The 20,670-nt window shown below is 45.8% G+C and overlaps 1 protein-coding gene across 2 annotated transcripts in view; it reads left to right on the top strand.

The window, feature by feature from the left end:
* Positions 1 to 20,670, top strand: part of LOC146831328 (kinesin-like protein KIF20A) — a 445,700-nt gene that overhangs the window by 65,045 nt on the left and 359,985 nt on the right. For both annotated transcript variants that reach the window (XM_085605605.1, XM_085605604.1), the window contains 2 exons: positions 451 to 534; positions 3,992 to 4,111. In XM_085605605.1, the coding sequence (XP_085461731.1) occupies positions 451 to 534; positions 3,992 to 4,111 (204 nt within the window). The remainder of the gene's footprint in view (positions 1 to 450; positions 535 to 3,991; positions 4,112 to 20,670) is intronic.

The raw sequence follows: 20,670 nt of genomic DNA on the forward strand, positions 1-20,670 counted from the left end.
CTCTCTCTCTCTCTCTCTCTCTCTCTCTCTCTCTCTCTCTCTCTCTCTCTCTCTCTCTCTCTCTCTCACACTTACTCTCTCACACGCGCACTTACTCTCACGCACACTCTGGCACTCTCTCTCTCACTCCGTCTTTCTCGTCCTCCCTCTCCCCGAAATCAAAAACACACGGAATACCAGATACTTGCAGTCTGTAACTCAATACATGGAAACAGCGCTACACCGTCCCAACACCGTCTGATTAATTTAACGCAGTATTTCAGTCTGTTAAAACCAGCATCCTTGTATGAAGCAGTGATTTAGAGTACTATAGAAACTATATATTCAATTCTTTCATTTGTCTTTTTAGGAAGACCTCTAAAACACCGATCTTCAGCCAACTATTGCAAATCGAACTTTATTGTTAATTGTAAGTGAAAGTTTTTTTTTTCTTTTCTGTTTTCAATGCAGAATGAACAAATAAGTCAGCCACTTAAGGTGTATTTGAGAGTGAGGCCGTTTTCAAAGAATGAAATTGCAAATAATGAGTCCCAGGTAAGTATTTTTTTTTATTTTTTTTTAACTTCAGCTTAGCTGTAGCATAAAATGAAATGCTCAATTTGACATTATTACATTGCGTGCTACTAACAGTAGAGTGCAGAAAGGACTTTTGTCCATGGAAAAAATGTGTTGAAATTAAAACTGGCCTTTTCGCGTGCTCTGTACTTTGACATATGCACATGAATTTGTATTTCGATGAGACCCTTTGGTTCTGTTTTTGAATGAAAATAGCATTTATTACTTCGTGTATTACCGGTTCAGTGTAAACAACAATTGACTTTTCACACATACTTTATAAAGATGAATCGAGCAGCAAAGCTAGACACACACTTGGGCATTCCTCATCGATGTGAGCTTCTCAGCCTGGCTCGATTACAATGTGTTACACGGACATCATGGACGTGAGGGGGACTGGTGAAGTGTATATGCCTTGGGGCAAAAGCAGCAGCGCCTCCGGGGATCTTTGCCTGTTGGAGGCACATGGTGGCCCACATATTTCCTAAGAGTTTGAGCCTCTCCAAATCCTCCTGCGCTGTGGACTTGAAATGCCAGTCTGTTTTTCAAAATTTTCTAATTTTGGTTGCTAGGCACCAGTCCGTTCCTCACTTCAGTATCGAATCAGGTGGCGAGGGGACTGGAGGTCAACATGGGGTCGCTGTGCACGGGACTGGCACTTGGCGTAACTAAAATTGAGGAGGTCTCCCTGTAAAGGAACGTGAAGGGGCCCCCTCCGAGCTCAATCAAGAGCTCTCCGGCAAGACTGCTGTGCTGAGGGGGCCCCTAGAGCTTAGCCCCCCCCCCCGCACCGCGGGGGCTGCGGCGGCCTTTGTTACGCCCCTGGGGACTGGTGTGAGGGTCTTGACAGTTTGACAACGCAGCGGCATCTGAGAGGTGGGGTGGACTTTCATGCTAGGGATATTGGATGCATTGTGACTAATCAGACCCTGGAGAATGAACGTGCACAGCCACTTGAGGGGAGCTGTGCATGCGAATAAGGACACTTGAGGCCCAAGTGTAGCTGCACCATTCCCCAGCAAAGCAGTGATTCCGACCGTCCGATGCTTTGATTGCACCAATGGAAAGAATACAAGACATGCAAAGGAGATACTGGATTTCCCCCTCCAAACTTCACCTCAGTACCCTCTAAATGGTGGGGTACACAGGGATGGTCCAGAGGAAGCTGGTTCTGATGGTCCTGCTCTAACTGGGAAGTCCAAGCTATTCGTAATGGTGGCCAGTTTGAAGAAGGCAATGCAGATAATTAAATATACAGATGTCTTCTCTGCACATCACTTTGATGGGCATTAAAGGCCACATTGCAAGGAATGAATCTGAAGTGAGTCTACTGAATCACAAGGCCTGCAAAACAGAAACGGCAATTTGAGAGTTGGAAATGGAGTTCTAGAATTGCGAGAGCCTCGATGAAGGTGAGGTTTCTTCTATTTCCCCGCTGAAGACTGTTGTAGTATTAAGAAAGGATTGTATGGATTGTGGAAGCAAAGACTCTAGTGATTCAAAAGAGATAATCCAACGTTTTCTGAATACGGAGGTAGTGGGGCTAACTCAGCAGGCTTCCATGATTTGATCAAAGCTATAAGATTGACAGTGGAGGATGTATTGGACAAAGAGACTGGAGAGGACACACTGTTGGTGTTGACAATTGACTGAGCCTTGACAGAGGGATCCAGAAAAACTTGCAGTGTTTGCTGACCAGTGATTATCTAGCAGTGATAACAAAGAGGTGTTGCCACCTGGCTGTAAGCCAAAGGGGGAGAGAAACTATCCGCAGACTGGTTCCAACCCAGAGGGTAAGGGCCAGGGTAATTTCCAAGGTTCCAATGTACACCAGAGACTAACAGGGAGTTGTGTTTCAAGTCCGGAACAGTAAAAGGAAAGAGAATAGGAGGGTTCTTAAGACCTAGAGTGATTACTTACTTTAACTGCCACAAGGAGGAACATTAGAAAACAGACTGCCAGATAAAAGATCCCTGTACCAGCGTACCAACAAACGTTTGTCCGCTTGTTTCCTGAAGCTAAATTTATTGCATACAATTTTACCTGAACTTTCTACTATACTAGTACTTGCTCTCTGTTAGTGCAGGTAACCATACTGTCTCCTCCTTTTATTTTTTTATTTTATTTAAATTGCTTATATTTGGGTTCACCTGAAGTTCTGATGAATCCTCTCCAGACAATTCAAAGTGCAGCAGTCCATCTGATCCTTTATCTTTTTCCACGCTCTTGATTGGCTTCTGGTTTCCAAGCAATGCCATAGTTTTTCAGGGTATTTGTGGTGCGACACCCCAAACTAAATGCAATCTTGGCTTGGTAGTTTGGTCTGGGTACCCTCAGACGGTCGAATGGCGTATCTCCAACGGCATCTACTCTGCTGGGGGAAGTTTTACAATGGCACAATAAAGTTTGCTCTGTCAGCTTGAAAATTGCAGTCTGCCCAACCCAAAATCTGGTGGGCGGACCTTGAGTTTGTGGGCAGGGTACTCCATCACCATTGTAACTCTGAATCCACCCCAGAGGCCTATATAATGCAAATCAGTACTAAGTCTACTTCTCATAGGAACAGTCTATACCGAACCATGACCCTGCGGCCCACTGCTTTTTGAAGTTTGGCATTTTGAGATTCACAGCCCCCAAAACTCACTGACTGATCTACTTCCCTGTTTCCAAGTGCATAGCTTTTAAACCTTTGAGCTTGATTTTCTGCTCTTATCATAACTTTGGTCCTTCTTATCTACAAATGAAGTTTGAGTATTACCACTGACGTTGCAACCTATAGTCTAAGAACGCTCCTTTTCTTGTAGTACTGAGGTTTCTCTGGCCCGAACTGAGGGTCTTGCACTTTCTACGATTGCCGCGACAACTTGGGATGTGCTGTTAATCTAGTTGCTCTCATTCAATCAGCTTTACTTTTCAGGAAAGATCTAAAGATAGTGTTTTTTTTTTAAAACTAATTAAATGCAGTTCTATCTCCGCCTGCTCTTGAGCTATTCATTTTTCTATGGTACTTTATATTATACGCTCCACTTTTTTGTCTTGTGTGTCAGACTGGATGGGGTGGAGAAGGTAGTATTTTCGAATCTAGAAAACTGTTTTGGTGTGTACTATATTTTTTAAATAAAGCATTTAAAAAACAAAAACTAAACTGCATTTCGTCTTTTATGTGGTTAGCGGTTTTTCATTTATCTTATGATAATTGTCCTTGTGTACTTTCTGGGGATGGCTTTAAACCACATACCCATTGCCCTTCTGTTTATTGAGAACAGATGGGTGTGTGTGGGTTGTTTTTTTTCAAGATAGAAATTTTATCTAATAGAAATTTCAAAAGCGCATTTGCTTCTTTGTGGTCGTGAAATGATGTTGCAGTTTTATTACAGCAGTTTCGAAGTAAAAAAGGTGTATTAATTTGCCGTTGTTCTGAACATTTTACATTTAGGACTGTATTAAAATAGAACATTCTGAGATGGTAACTCTGCAGGCACCAAAGGAATCCAGTGCAATGAAAAACAGTGAAAAGGGAATTGGCCAGTCTATGCACAAATTTACATTCACCAAGGTATGTGCATATTCTAGCATTACCTTAAGGTCACGAAGTTGATTGATTTATCTACCTGGAAGTACCCACATCTCATTTCCCATTTATTGACGCACAAACGTTTTTTGATCAATCCAGTGTTATGTTACGCGTATGAATTAAAAAATTCCCATGTTTACTTTGTGCGTATTTGTTAGCTTTTATGTTTTTCCTAGATTTTTGCCATTATGAATTCTTGGCCCACTTTTTGTTTCCCAACTGGCATTGTTTTACAGCAGGTATTCTTCTTTTTTTTTTAAATTTTATTTTTTAAATCTATTTTTACTTCAAACTTGCTTTTACTTTTGTGCTCTCATATTTCAGGATTAGTCTCCAAGAATGCAGCTTTTTGTTTTGTTTAAAAACAATTGTGCCTATTAAGCAAAACTTGCAAAATTGCGTAAAATTATGTGTAATTGCAATAAAGGCATGTCATTCAAAAAACTACCTGAATAGTACATTGCGGGTAACAATTCAACTAAAAAATATAATTTTCATGTTGCTTTCGGGTCACTCTCAGTCAAAATACAGCGGCTCACATTCAGAATGATTTGTAGTTTTCAGCTAAGAAACTACCTGAACAGTCCACTCTGGTAAAAGGAAATGTTTGCCGACTGCCTTCGCTTGAAGGACTGCTGCTAGTGTTAAAAAAACTGCCACTCAGATCAAATTTTAGCCCAGTTGTACATCTCGCTTTAGAATTTCTCCCTGATCGGGAGTCTCATTACTTAGCGTGGTGTAATGGCGTAAACTCTGTAATTTTGCATACTTTTCATGTTGTAAAATTAACAACATTATGCTGGAGTAATTAAAATTTCATCCAGGCCTAATGATTACATATTATTTGGGAAACTCTGCCACTTTTTGATTGAACTAAACACTGTTCTTTAATAGTTCAAAAGATTCAAGATATGCAATGTGCCTTTAATCCTCCCCCCAAACACTTTCCCTTCTAGCTCTTTATTTTTATGCACAACTCCTTCTTGCACACAACTGTTTTTGTCTGGAAGGGGTCTGGACAACCCCAGCAAAAATGCAAACTTGTTCAATGGAAACACTGTGTACTATTCCAGAAACCAGGTGGAGACCTATCCAACATACAGTACATATATTGATCTTGTTACGGATTTGGACCAGTGAGGACCACAAGGTACCTTCATGCATGGTGTGTCCACTCAGTTGGGATAGTTAGCTAAGGAGTAATTTCCCTCTCTCCACTAAGTAACAATCAGTTGTTGACACTATATCAGAGTCTGGGTATACGTCACTTCTTAGTCAAAAGGTCCCTCCCGATTTAATCTGAAAGGTGAGGAAGAGCCACTGGATGCACCTGCTGCACATCTGTCAGACACAAGCCCGCACACAGACTACTGATCTTTTTGTCACTGTGCCCATCCAGACCATGCTTGTGACTGTGCAGAGCCATATTTTTTATCCTCTTTAGCCATTTCCTTTGCACAGGTTCTTTGAGGCATTGACATTGCTCTTGCCAACACCCAATCGCGATCCTGGTCTCCTCTTCCAATGACTTAGGCCTTTTGCCCAGTCTGCCCCACGAACCTAGCAATCAGTCTCTCGCTTTCCTTGGAGTATCAAGAATTCACACCACCCCTTTTACTCTGGCTGTACCGCTCCTCCCAGGGTGTCCAACCCAGGGATCAGGGTAAGGAAGCTTCAGGGCAAATTTCCTGCTAGGAAAGTGAGTACCCCAAAAAACCCTTCACCTTTGAGCATGTCACGCTACAAACTAGTAAGAATTACACAGTCAATGCATCTTTAATTGATCAAATTATGTACTCGTATTCATAATTCTCTGTTTAACAGTCAGTCAGTCAAAGCTTTTATTTCGGTAAAATACCATAAAAAGACATAAATACATAAATACTTTAAAAAACATGATTAAATAACATTGTATAGAGTGAAATCCATTAAAACATTAAGACAGTTCTATAGAACAAACACAGTAAAAACAAAGATCTATTCCACGAGACGGGAAAAAAGTTAAAATTGATCCAGGGCCAGTGATATACACATATACCTCAAAGTACTATAATGATGATATAGGTAGTACTGAATCAGGGGGCTGAGTAGCAGAAGACAAAAATTTGGACCTAGCAAACCACATTGAGAGGAGGAATTTGGCCATTGCAAACACTACCAAAGGGGTGGTGTCATATTTCAGGATTCTGAACACCTCCTTGTAGTCCCTAAGGCCCCTAGACTTGCATAGCTGGATGATCCATTTTTTCCGTGCAATAGTGTATAAGGGGCAAAAGAGAACAACATGCAACTCTGTTTTGCGAATATCAGAGCATAGGGGGCAAGAGCTAGCGGGGTTTGCAACGTTAGACCATCTATGGGTGAAATCTCTCAGTGGGAGGGAACCGTGTCTAAGCTGTATGTAGAGTTTCTTAGCCAGAGGAGGTTGGATCACGTCTAAGAAGACTTCAAATTGGGGACTAGACTTAATATCCAGATAGGTATCAGTGAGCCTACCCAGGGAGGAATGGAGTAGGATACCCTTCCTAAAAGATTTCAGCACCTCCCTCAATGAGTTCTTAGAAAATGTGCGGCAGGTCACTTCCGGGGCGGACCATAAATTCCCCATCCCAATTAGGTTGCAAAGGTTCTTTATGTGGGCAAGCCAGGGGATCTTATCCGAATTACCCCTTGCCATAATGTCACCGAGATCGAGCCTATAGCTTTCCAACTCGGGCGTTGACCAAAGACGCCTCCAGAACTGAAGAGGACGATTCAGGGCAATCTCTTCTATGGGAATCAAACCTAGATCCCATCTCAGAGGAATTAGTGGGGTGCTGACAGGTAGTTTCAGCAATCTCCTGATGAAGGAATTCTCAATAGATGAGAGGGAGGCGGGGGTGGAATATCCCCATAATTCAGCACCATAAAGTGCTCCTCCTCTGGCTTGTGATTTGTAGATTTCCAACGGGGGGCCCAGAGGTTTGCACGAAGAGTTATTAAACACCTTCAGGATACCCCCCACTGATTGGGCTAGTCTCAGATTTGCCTTTGCCAAATGGGAACCCCAATTCATTTTATCATTAAGGGTCACCCCCAAATAGTCAAACGTGGCGACCCTATCCAACTCAACCTCTCCCAATTTAGGGTGGGGGCAATTATGCGAATTAGAACCAAACACCATAAATTTGGTCTTAGAAAGGTTCAGTTCCAGATCCCTGATTTTACAAAAAGAACAAAAGGCCTCTAATGTACGCTGTATGCCCATGTAAGATTGAGATAACAAGAGCGTATCATCAGCGAACATCAGGGCCGGGACCTTACGACCCGCCAAAACAGGGGAGTCCAGGTTAGCGGAGCGCAGAAGATACTCTATCAGCCCATTGATGAAGAGGGAGAAAAGGGTGGGGGCCAGGACACAGCCCTGCCTCACACCCTTCTCTACCGGAAATGGCCTAGAAAGTTCCCCGCCTCTCCCATATCTCACCCTTGCATAGGTGCCTAGGTGGAGTCGTTTGAATAGGTGGCAAAGATAGGGGGGGGCACCCATCTCCAGCAAAATGGCCCAGAGTTTTTCCCTTTGCACCATATCAAAAGCGGACCGAAGGTCCACAAAGATCAAATACAAATTACCAGCACCCATGCTGACTGTTTTCCAATAGATCAAAAGTAATCTAAATAGTTGATCAATAGTAGAAACCTTAGCTCGGAATCCCGCCTGTAGGGAGGTTAGAACATGTTGATCCTCCATCCAGAACTGCAGTCTGGATAATAGGACTCGAGCAAACAGCTTCTGAAGAACATCAATCAGGCTTATGGGGCGGTAGTTGGCTGGGTCCAGTGGGGAAGATTTTTTGTGGATGGGAATGATTTCTGCACCCAACCAGGTGTCCGGGATTCTAAGGCCCTGCAAAATAGCATTAAAATATACACATATATAAGGTGCCCAAATTTTTACATCACTTCGGTAGAGATCACCGGGGATCTTGTCGAGCCCCGGAGCTTTCCCTACCGAGAGGGAATTGAGGGCCAATTCAATCTCTGGGAGGGAAAAGAGGCTAGACTCAATTTCTGCCTGGCTCAGCAAGTCCATTGCAGTATCAATCTGTGTGAGGCCTGCATCGTTACTAACCGGAGGGTTACTGGCCGAGAAGAGGGGTTGGAAATGGGCGAGCCAGACCTCCTCACTAAGATTAGGAAGTAATGCTGGGGTACTGGCTACCGAGCCCGATCGAACAATGTTCCAGAACGCCCTCGAGTCACGGTCTGCTAGAGCTTGGAGTAAATTTTGCCACCTTAGATCCTCCCACTCGGCTTTTGCTTCCTTGATCAGGTCTTTATAGGTGGCCCTGGCTGCCCGGATACTGGACAGGGTACCCTCTTTTACTTCTACTAGCAGGGCAGATTTAGCCCGCCTACAGGTACCATTGAACCAGCGCTCGGGCCTAGGAGGCCTTGGTTTTGAGGCCATGGGGTTATAGAAGAAACTAGCCAAACTACCAAGGAAATCCATGTGGATAGTCTGGAGTTCGAAAAAAAGGGACTGCGGAATATCCCCAGCAGGACTCAAAAGATGGAAGACTGCTTCCAAGGAGCAGGTCACGGCACTATATACATCAGCCAGCTTTAGATCATCAGACGCCACCCTTTCCCACCTGACCCGTCTGCCACCTGCCACTAGGACCAAATTCTCACTATGTAATGGAGATTGGGGCCTAGAAGATTCACTGCCACCTAGATTGTTAATCAATTCCAGAGACAGTAGGTTGTGATCGCTGTCGGCCCGTGGGATAATAGAAAAAGAGGCCAAATGGCCCCAGAATTCTACGTTCACCAAAACATAATCGATGGACGAACAGCTCCCAGCTCTGTTAAAGGTGAAAGACCCCGGGACGTCCGGGCAGAGTCTACCATTGCAGGCCCGCAAAGAGTGTGCAATGGTAAGCCTATTAATCTCGAGGGCAAGGGGGGAGAGACGTTTGGCCGGGTGGGAAATAAGATCAGGGATTAGATAGATTTCGTCCTCCTCACAGGAGGGGGAAGGGATCCCTGGAAGGGGTTCGAAGTGGCAATTAAGATCTGCTCCAATTAGTTTATGGGACGCCTGTGGAAGAGAGTGTAGAATATTTTCCAGGGCGCCCAGAATCGACAAACCTAACTGGACCGGCTGGGGGCGCAAGTACACATTTATAACTACTAGTGAGTAGCTAGCAGGAAAGGTTAGTAGGAGGCATAGAATATCAGGGGACTTTGAATCCAATGGCTTTACTGAACACCCCAGGTGTGTTGCAACCCAAACAACTAGCCCCCCTGAAGGTCTCCCTCGCAACCCCTGAACTGCTGGGGCTGCAAAAGATGCATAACCCACCCTCCGTGGTATAGACCGTAGCCAGGTTTCTTGAAATATACAGATGTCGTATTTGTCCATTAACTCTCCCCACTCGGGATCAGAGAGTTTGGACTCTAAACCGGCCACATTCCAGGACCCAACTAATGGTTTCCGGTGAGGTATACAGGGTGAGCTGTCAACCGGAGGGATGGGAGAGGGGGGGCTGAGGGAAGCTGAATGCACAAGGGGGTTCGACCCTAGAAAACCCACTGGAGCGCTGGGGGGCAGAGACGATGGATAAGGGGGCCCGGGGCCACTCACCGATCCCGGGGCAACCGGGGGCACCATCGTCAATGTATCATAAACATCCTCATCCTGGCTCCCCCCCACGGGCATAAACTCTCCCTTACAAGGACTCGGATGTAGTGGTCAATCCACCGCATTTAGTGCACCAAAGCGGTTTTCAACCGGGATGTTAAAGTGCAAATTGTGTGGGGCCTGGTGGAAGTAAGGTAAATCAGCTGAGACCAGAGTGTTAGAGATGGAATAAAAGTACCCCAAATGCAATGCCTCAATAGCACCCCTTCTGTAGTGCCCTCCCTGCATCAGAATGTGATCTACTACTCTGGGGTCCCTAAAATTAATCAGGACACAGTCCCCCCCTATGTCTTTTGAGCGGGTCCCTAGCCAGTTAACCCTCCGAACGTGAAGAATCTCCCCTCTCCCTACTCCCTTTAAAGGTCTATTTTTAGACAGCCAGTGGATGACTTTATTTTTTAGTTCAAGATAGGATTCCCCCCTTCCATTCATAACCGAAGGAACTCCTGTAAGGACGATCACATAAGGAGCTGCCTCCGGGGGAAGCTGGACCAGAAGATGAGGATCCTCCAAGCTCCGGAGGGGTCGGTCCCCCCCCTCAGGTAGGCGGGATCCGACCCAGTCTGTATTCCGAGAAACTAAGTCCCTGCAGAGGGTTGGCTGCTCATGTGTAGGAACGACGGTAGGGACTCGGGGCACAGTCAGGGACAAATGAGGACCAGCGTTGAGGGAGGGGGCAGTTGGATGCACCATAGAGGGCTGGCCCAGATCCGTGGGCACCTGGATCGGGGGTAAGGGTGACTGAAATTGGGGGGTAGAATTGGTTAGATTTACTTGGGAACTAGCACCCTCCGAACTGCCCGAGTTGGCCTTAGGGTCCTGGATTGGCTGCTTCTTCCCAAATCCTTTGGAGTTAACTAAGGAAACCAACCTGTCAATTCTGGATGACAGGGATTTAGCCAGAAGGTTTAGAGAATGGTCTATATGTGACTGGAGCTCAATTAATAGGGTAGTCGCCCAGGTCGGAGGGATAGAAGTAGGGGGGTGATGATGGATCAGGGCCGAAAGGGGAGAGCTATCTGGAGCAGGGGCTGATAAGAGTCTCCTTTTTCTCAATTTCTGTTTTTTTTGTTTTTTCCTTGGCTTAACCTGCTTTATAGGGGCCACAATAGAAACAAAGGAGGATGTTGATAACCCTTCTTCCACTAGAGCTGGCTCCTCTATTTGGGCCTGAGCGCACGGTAGTTGTGTGAATGAGGGCAGCATAGAAGACATAGCATCAGGATCCACCTGGTATGAGGAAAAATCAGACCATCCATCTAGAGGGGGGGCCATATTGAATGCCGGTGTAATCGACAGCCGTTTTTCTGTGTTTTCAATGGCTGTAGCCACCACCCCGATTGTCTTTTGCAGCATCTTGTCTATCGCTGTAAGACTAGGGATCTGAGAGGTAGAGTTCGCTAGCTGTCTAGTCATCGGACGACTAGCTGTAGGTTTGGAGTGCTTCCCCATAATTCTAGTGTGCCCACTGCACTAAGTAATGAAAAACTTATGGCACAAGTCAGTAAAATCCAACAGTAAAAAGGAAGACACTCTAATCCAAAAAGAATGACTGACTATAATAAGTAAAATGGAAATAGCCAAAAGAGTTCAAACACTACTGATCCGAGGAGGAAAGCTTAGAGGGGCGGCCCAGCCCGGCCTCCTCCGGCCCCGGACGGCCACAGACGGTCCCGCCCTTGTCCCGGGCTTCTCCCGGCGCCGCCCGCGCGCGGTCCCGCGATGCGGTGGTTCGCAGTGTTTTTCAAGCGCCTCCCGGCGCGAAAGAGCAGTGGGCGTGTTCGGGTTCCGCTTCCCGTGGCGCCGCTAAGGATCCTGGGGATGGTAGTCCCCCTCCGTGCAGCGTCCGCGTTGGTAATGGCGGGAGCAGGAGGGAAACAGACAGCAGCTGTCCGGAAGACAATCCGGCAGAATCTCCCCTTGCCTCCAGACCAGGTAGGAACACCGCCCCGAAATTATTAGTGTTGGAATTGGAGTAAAGAGTAGCGCAATGGCGGGAAGTAACTTGGTGTCCTGGCACGAAGGAGCAAAACCTCGTGGATGCAGTCGGGTCGGGGATGAGTAAAACCGTCTGTTTAACTTACCTAAATGTTTCACACCTGAAATAAAAATGTACAACCTCAATGGATTTCAAGGTGTAAAAACCCCTTCTTCAGGGGGAAACTGCATATGCTTTTTCTCTTTAACCTAAACAGAAGACTTTTTACTAAAGCGCATTTCCATTTTGTATCGAAGATTAGAATACATTCGCCTAGTTTCAACAAGCCCCCCAAGAATGTCTTAAACTTGCTTGCTCAGTAAAAGCAGTTTAAGCTGATCCTGCTGATAGTTGGGTGAGACGTTCCTAACCTATGCATTCATTGTTGGATGTGTATAGCAGAGAACACTTCATGGATGAGATCATACCCTCTATGGCCAGGCGCCTGTCCCTGCAGTTCCGCTATGGCATGCTTCCCCTCCTGTCCTTCACAGCCATATGAGCTAAAGCACCCAGTGCGAAAGAGATGCTGTGCCCATCATGTGGCGCCTTTGACGAGACCCTAGCTCATGTTCAGTTTTTATGCCCGGTATACAAGAGCAGTAGGCGATGCTGGATATCGCCACTGTGCCGGTCCCTAGGCACTAAAGAATACAAGTAGCCCTAAGGATACTATGAACTGATCTCAGTAAGCCATTAATTTTTGCTCTGACACACTTTCTACTGGTTATGTGGAAAGTTAGGGCAAAGCTCTGCATATTAACTGGAAACCCGCCCCTGGTTAGCGTAGTAACGTGATATACTGCACTTTCTAAGCTCAGTTTTGGATTCTAATACTTGACCCTACTTTTATTTTTCCACATCCCTCCCTATAGTGCGCTCAGTAACTGTCTTGTAATTATGTAAAATGTGTTGTTTTTTTAACCCTTAGAACTCTAATGAATTGTATTTTAACCATATTTATATCTATGTACGTAACTATTCATGTTTTATATTGAATAATGTTTTGTATGTGCTTTTTATGGACTTTTGAGCCAAAATAAAGTTGAATTGATTGATTGAAAGCAAATTTTGACTAAAGTGCATGACTGGTGATTTCATATTTTTCAGTTAAATATTAGTGGTGTTTGTTCCAGTGGAACTTCATAGGTGGCAGTGTCATCACAAGTATACCACAATAGCATTCTATTGCATGCATACAATTTTTACATTTCTATGTTCCATAATTTTTCAACTTAATCTTTTTCACAGAACAAAGATGATCTCCTACATCTACTCTCAGTACACAAATGAAGGTCACCCAATTCAAGCGAACATACTTTCCTGTCTTTTGAGGTTATTGTAGTTTGTGAAGTTCAACATTTTTTTTATAGGACTTGATCAAGTAGGATACCATTCATTGTTGATCAAATCCTATTCGGGCAGAGGGCCAGAACCCATTTCCTTTTCCCTATCCCCATCAATCCTTGTTTTCCTGTTCAACCTCATCCCCTCAAAGCTAACCCTTTTTGTCTTATAATGGAGAGTGCTATACACGAACACCTTCCTTTTCGGTTCATAGGCCACTTAATTCTGTGAGTCGCATCTTAGTGCATTCAAGTCCACATACCTTTTACTGTGGTTTCTGCTAAATTGTGGTATCATCTCTTCTGGGTGGACCCTACCCCCACTTGCCCCCCCCCCCCCCCCCGCCAATCACCAAAAAAGCTTAACTCTGGTGGGTGCAACACTCGTGTCTTAGTGGACCTCATCAAACCCTGGGTGCACTAATCTATCCATCCTCTTGGGTTGCGCCATTGCTGTTTCTGAAAAGACACCATAGACTTTGCTTCTGTGTGGACACATATAGGGCCAGATGTACGACCATTTTTTTTTTTAAATTGCGAGTCGCAATTTGCGAGTCACAAAAGAAAATGTACAACAGTGTCGGAGACAATGATAGCGATTCCCAATGGAGTAGCAAAATGCGAGGCTCCTGAATATTATTGAGCCACTCGCAATTTGCGACCCCATTGGGACTGGCTGGCCCTCCCAGGGATGGTGGCCTGCTGGGCTCCATGTCTGTGACTGCTTTTCAATAAAGCAAGTTTTTTTTTAAATGCAGCCCGTTTTCCTTAAAGGAAAACGGGATGCATTTAAAAAACAAAAAAAAACCCGAAACATTTTGGTTAATTTTTTAAGGGCAGATAGTGGTCCCTGGGAGCTATGCTTGCAGCCCTACTTTGGTCCTGGCCCAGTTCGGCACACTGCAGCGCTGTCAGGGTTCGTACCACTGAAGCGGGTAAGCTGAGAACTGGGTCTACCAGGCCCCATGGAATATACAGCCTTTGGTTTTTTGAAACCCTTCTTCACTCTAAAGTGACTAGACATTATTGACTGAGTCCCATAGGGGTAAACCCCATAAACAAGGCCTAGTAATTTACATTCCCTGGATGATGCTGCATGTGAGTGGGGAATAACAGCAGACCAGTTACATGGGAACTTAGTAGCTCGGGGAGTCGCCTGACAACTACTAGTGTGCCTATCTCAAGCGGAACTGTGTTATTGCTCTTTAAATGTAGCTTACCTTTGCTGGTGTAGATTCAGAATTAAATTACTTCTTTTGCAATGACTGGACTTTGATGTATTGTGTGCACTGCGTGCACATTGAGATATGAGTCGTACTCACTGATCTGCATCTACACTTCCCTCCAAGGGAGCCTTGACTGCTCCTGCTACGCTACTAATTGAGAGTTCGGTGCAGAAGGAGGGTCTTGACTCAATTGAGCGGGATCCATAGTAGTGTGGGCTATGGGACATCAGGAGTAACGGCCTCAACTACCTTGGTTGGGCCCTCTGAACGGGGTTTTGGATGAAAATATATAATGTATATAAAAAAAATAAATCAGAGTTCAGTAGCCACTCTGTAGTTAGGGTTACCAGAGATGGGGATCTCTTGGATTTTTGTCCCTTAATAATTTTTCACCCATTTACCGAATCTCCGTGAAACTTTGCAGACCTGTTCCGCCCATTACATTGTCACAGGATTGAATGTTTTGCAGTGTTTGTTCAAGGGGGTGCAAAGGTAAAGGGAAGCCCCAAAACACATTTGAAATCCAATTCATTTCACATAGTGGCAAAACGGCTGAACGGATTATAATGACATTTCACAGCAATGTACATCAGACTATGTAAGTGATTCTTTTTAGTATTGCAAGTGATGTAATGAAGTGGTTAGGAAGTTACAATGGCCATCAACTTAGTGATATCTTGTAGTGCAGGACTACTAAAAGTAGCAAGGAAGCCCAAAAAATAAACTAGACTGCTTATATAAAGTTTCAGATTTACTACATGAACAACTGAAAGACCCATTTATGGTCACAATCTTATTGGAAACCCTATAAACAAATATGTAACAAATAGAATACATCTTATTCTACACTCTTTTTATTTGCATGCTTTCTGGATCACAAAATAAAACTGCGCCCAACAAGCCAAACAAAAAACAACTTCCTTATGTACTCTTGTGCAGCAAAATGGAAAAGTGAACAACAGTGAGCTTCTCAAACTACTATATGGGGGGGCATTATAATTGGCAATTAGTAAAACAAAAACATCCTAATTTTTATAACCATGATTGGCTTTCATTTATTTTGTGCTTCATATGTAGCACAATCCTAGTAGCTAGGAGGCCCTGAAAATAAACTAGACTGCATATGTAAAGTTTCAGAATTACTACACATATGAACAACTAAAAGATACATTTATGGTGACAGGACTATATAAACCAATAAATAAATACATGTGGGATTTCACAAAATATTGTGAAACTACAGCGGTACATGGCTGTAAACTTATTTAAAAAAATATAAATACATTTTACTGCCTATTGCCACTTTTATAAAGTGGCAATAGGTAGGGACCTACCACTTACCTATATCTAAGGCCCTAACACTGAACATAGCCAAAGTGTAGTAAAAAAAACATGGCTGCCTTTTCATTCTTTAAAAACATCCATTACCCAATGATAAACAGGCTTGTCCTCTCCATTAACCATGGTAAATTGCAAAGTTATCAGGGTATACCATGGCCCAGAATATAACTAAGGCCTAGCTGTACTATTGAATTGCGGTACTCTTGCGTCACTCATGGTGTCACATGGGCAACGCCATACTTTTTTTTTTTTTTTTTTTGAAACCGTTTATTACAAAATTAAAAAAATATACAAAGATGGGCCTACAACCTTCAGGCCGGCCGCTAGCAAGCAAAAGGAGCATGTGATACAAACAATAGCGCGCATGCCGCGGCAAAGGGAAATGCACAGGAGTTAGAAGCGGTGGTAGCCACGCCATCCGGACCCCACATAACGGTTTCATTTTAATATAAATAACAACAAAAAACAAATCCACAAGGCAACCCACAATCGGAAACAGCAGCATGCGCTCCCCTAGAGGGGGGACCCTACCAATCCATAGGAGTATCAAGGGGGGGAAAAGGTCAAGACTGGGATTAGGTGGACTCAGTGCCCGGAACCGGGGAGATAAGCTGGCTAAGGGGACGGGGCCGGTGACGGATCGGGCAATAACGGCGGGGTACAGATTCCCCCGCGGTAGGCGTTCCAGGGGCCCCATACGTTCACCCATGTCCCAGGCTTACCTCTCGCAACATACACCACCTTTTCCCGAAACATGCACCAATCCATGTTATCCTTCCATGCCGAGACAGTCGGCGACCTCTGGGAACCCCACAGTTGAGCAATGTCGCGTTTGGCCACCATATATCCCAGAGTCACCCACCGCGTCTGCGGCACCGAGTAGTCGGTTGGCTCCCACACATTCAGAAGGCATCTCCTCGCTTTGGGCAGCAGCGACACCCGCGTAACCACCCACAGGACCTCATGCACACCACGCCAGAATCGCTCCACCTCCGGGCATTCCCACAAAATATGGAGAAAGGTCCCCAACGAACCACACCCACGCTTACACAACCCGTCCACAGCATAGCCCATACGCAGTAGCCTTGGCCCCGTAACATAGACCCTATGGAGTATCTTGAGCTGGACGAAGCGAAGGCGGGCCGGTATGGCCACCTCTTTCGGGGAGGCCACCGCAGATACCCAGTCCTCGTCATCCAGCTCCAATCCATCGGCCACCCATGCCTCACGAAGGTTAGTCAGCAGTCCCGAGCGGTCATTGATAAGTTTTTTATAGATTAATGAAATTGTGCTGTCCGGTACATGTCCATCTAGCACTCTATCCTCCAGAGGGGAATACTCCGGGATGGAGGCAACGTCCGGGAATACGGAGCATAGCGCATGACGGATCTGCATATACCGAAAGTACTCCCTGTCCTGCAACTGGAATTCTGTCTGTAGCATCTCGAACGTTTTGAATCCCCCCCCTCGTCCAGAGATCACCCACCCTGCTGATGCCTATCATGTCCCACTTCTCAAAGCCCTTCGAGGTCCACAGGGAGCCCAACTGCTCAGATGCGTATAGTGGCGCCGCCCGGGTCAAACGATCTTTCCACCCCATCGCCACATTAGCCGTGTGCCACACTCGTACCATGACACGCGTGGGGCCCGTCAGACGTGCGTCAAGCGAGCTGGAGTAAAGCGCTCGGTTATAATCACCACCCGGCAGTAACATCTTATCCATTTCAAAGGCCGGGTTTAGAGCGGGCCCGTACAGGCCGTGATTAATCGCAGCCAGCTGGGAGGCCCAATAATACCGTTTGATATCCGGGAGGGCAATCCCCCCGTCATACCACGGGAGCGTCAGCTTCGCCAGGGCGATACGCGGTCTACCTTCCCAGAACAGTCGGCGCTGCCAACTCTCCACCTCGCAAAAGTAGCGCGCCGGGACGACGTCCATTGTGTTCTGCAGAGCGTACAGGAAACGCGGCAGCAACATCATCTTAAACAATGCCGCCCGGCCGAGCGGCGAGAGCGGCAAGCGCCTCCAACGCGTGACATCCTCCTTCAGGCGCTGGAGGGGGGGAAGCAAGTTCTGACTATATCGGGCCTCCGCGTCCAGGGTAATGAAGACACCCAGGTACCGAAATCCCCGCGGGGCGATCTGGATAGGACAGCCCCGCGGAAGGATAGGATCCTCCCCAGAGAGAACATAGACGCACGATTTAGCCCAGTTGATGACAAGGCCGGAGTTAAGACCAAATGAATGCAATACATCAACCAGTACTATCAGTGATTTACGTGGGGAAGCCAGGTACAGGAGAATATCGTCAGCGTATAAAGATACGCGGTCCTCATACTCGGGGGGGGGGGGGGGTCCAGCGGAGACCACGAATAGAAGGTTCCCACCGCAGCCACTCCGCCAGGGGCTCCAAGGCGAGCGCGAAAAGGAGCGGCGATAACGGGCAGCCCTGCCGCGTGCCCCTGCCCAGCTCGAACGGAGCCGACACTCTACCGTTCACAACCACCTGCGCCAGCGGGCCAGAGTACAACAATTTTACCCAACTGATGAATCCTGGGCCAAACCCAAACTTCGCGAGCGTCACCCAAATATAAGGCCATTCAAGCGTGTCAAACGCCATAGTGGCGTCCAAGGACGCCAAAATGGCCGGCTCTCGTATGAACGGGACACGTGCGAGCACCCCATGCAAACGCCGCAGGTTAAGCGCTGTATTGCGATGAGGGATAAAGCCGGACTGATCCTGGTGAATCATGTCACACACTACGCCGACCAGCCGATTGGCCAACACCTTGGCGAGGATTTTGGGCTCCGCATTCAATAGCGAAATAGGCCGATAGGATGTGACCCGGTCCCGTGGCCTCCCCTCCTTATGGATAACCACGATAGTAGCTAGACGCTGGTCTAGCGGGAGGGAACCCGCCGAGTGGGCCGCGAGGAACATAGCACGGAGATGCGGCACCAGCGGGCAACGCCATACTTGAGTCAGATTTACAAAGTCGCGCAAGGCCACAATGCGTGGCCCTGCATTGATTGGTAAGTGTGGAGAAACGCAAGGCAGCACAATAAGCTGTTTTGAATTACTCTGCACCGCATGATCTACATTGCTGCTAAATTTCACGTACCTTCCTATGCCATACTACTGTGGTCACTCCACTATATGCTGTTCCACTCTCTGCCTCTCCACTCTCTGCCTCTCCACTCTCTGCTTCTCCACTCTACTACACTGTACGCAAAGCCACTGTATGCCACTACACACTATGCTCTTACACTGTACACACCAATACTGTGCGCCACTCCACTTGATGCTACTCCACTGGATGCTACTCCACTATACGCTACTCAATGCTATTTTACTGTACACTACTCCACTCTATACCACTGCAGTGTATAGCAGTCCCCTCCACTTCATTCTACGCTATTCAATTGGATGCCACTCCAATGTACACCACTCCACTGCATGCTATTACATTCGACCCCATGCCACTATGCCAATCCGGTTTTCCCTGCTCCCTTGAATGCCACTCCTGTACGCTACTCCACTATAAACTATTACATTCTACAATACTCCACATTATAGCACTCTATGCTACTCCACTCTACCCTATTACACTGTACACAACTCCACTCTATGCTATTACTCTGTATGCAGCTCCGCTCTACAACTCTTTAGGGTATGCCACTCCACTGTATGCCGCTCTGCTATATGCAACTCCAGTATATGTTGTTCCATTCTACTGTATACCACCCCACACTTTGCTATTCCACTTCACTCTATGCCACTCCAGTGTATGCCACTCCACTCTACCCCACTCCATTTTACCCTATTCCGTTGGATGCCACTCCACTCTATGCTACTCCACTGTATGCTGTTAGGCTATAACCCATTCCGGTTTATGACTGTCCAGTCTATTCTTTGTCACTGTACACCACTGCACTGTCTGCTACTGTACTGTACACTACTCCACTATATGCTATTCCAGTCTGCGCTGCTCTACAGTACACCGCTTCACTCTATGCTATTCCAATTTATGCCGCTGCACTATACTCTACTTCACTCTACACCACTCCATTGTACACCACTCTACGCCACTCCGTTCTATGCCAGTCCATTGGATGCTATTCCACTCTACACCACTCCATTTTAAGCTATTTCACCCTACTCCTCTGTACTCCACTCAACTGTATACCACTGCATGCTATTCTACATCACTCCACTGTACTCTACGCTATTCCACTGTACACTACTCCACTCAAAGCTTTTACACTGTATGCAACTTCAATGGTATTTCACTCTACACCACTTCACTGTACTCCACTCCACTCTACTATACAATAAGGTACTCCAATTTCTGACACTTTACTTGACTGAATGCTATGCCATTCCACTCTACTGCACTCCATGCCATTATGGTCTACGACACACCATTCCACTCTGACACTTCACTTCACTTTACACTACCCCACTCCAGTGTACTCTACTCTACTCTGACAGTCTACAACATCCTACTCTACTGTTTGACATGCAATTCCACTGTACAACTCGCTGCTCCAGTCTACGACACTTGATTCCACTATATCAGACACCATGCCACTACACTATATAACACTTTACTACACTGTACAATATGCTACCCCACACTACTTCATTTAAATCTACAATACTCCACTCTTTGACAATGGACTTTTCAACACTTTCCTCCATTGACACTCCTCATAACTCTCCACTTGTGGCACTGGACTCCATGATTTAAAACACAGTTCTATTAAAAATAATGGTTAAGGATCATTTGTAGTTAGAAATAACCTTATGTATTCTTTCCATTAGGGAAAATAAGTCTTCCTAACCATAACTAAGCTGTAAGCTTTGCTTTTTGCATTGCAAATATATTTTAATTTGTACATGTTCTTTTGTTGATTAAAAAAAAAAAAAATTTGAATAAACTACGTTTTTATGATATATGAG

This window comes from Triturus cristatus, chromosome 5_1 (assembly GCF_964204655.1).
Source record: "Triturus cristatus chromosome 5_1, aTriCri1.1, whole genome shotgun sequence".
Taxonomy (NCBI): domain Eukaryota; kingdom Metazoa; phylum Chordata; class Amphibia; order Caudata; family Salamandridae; genus Triturus; species Triturus cristatus.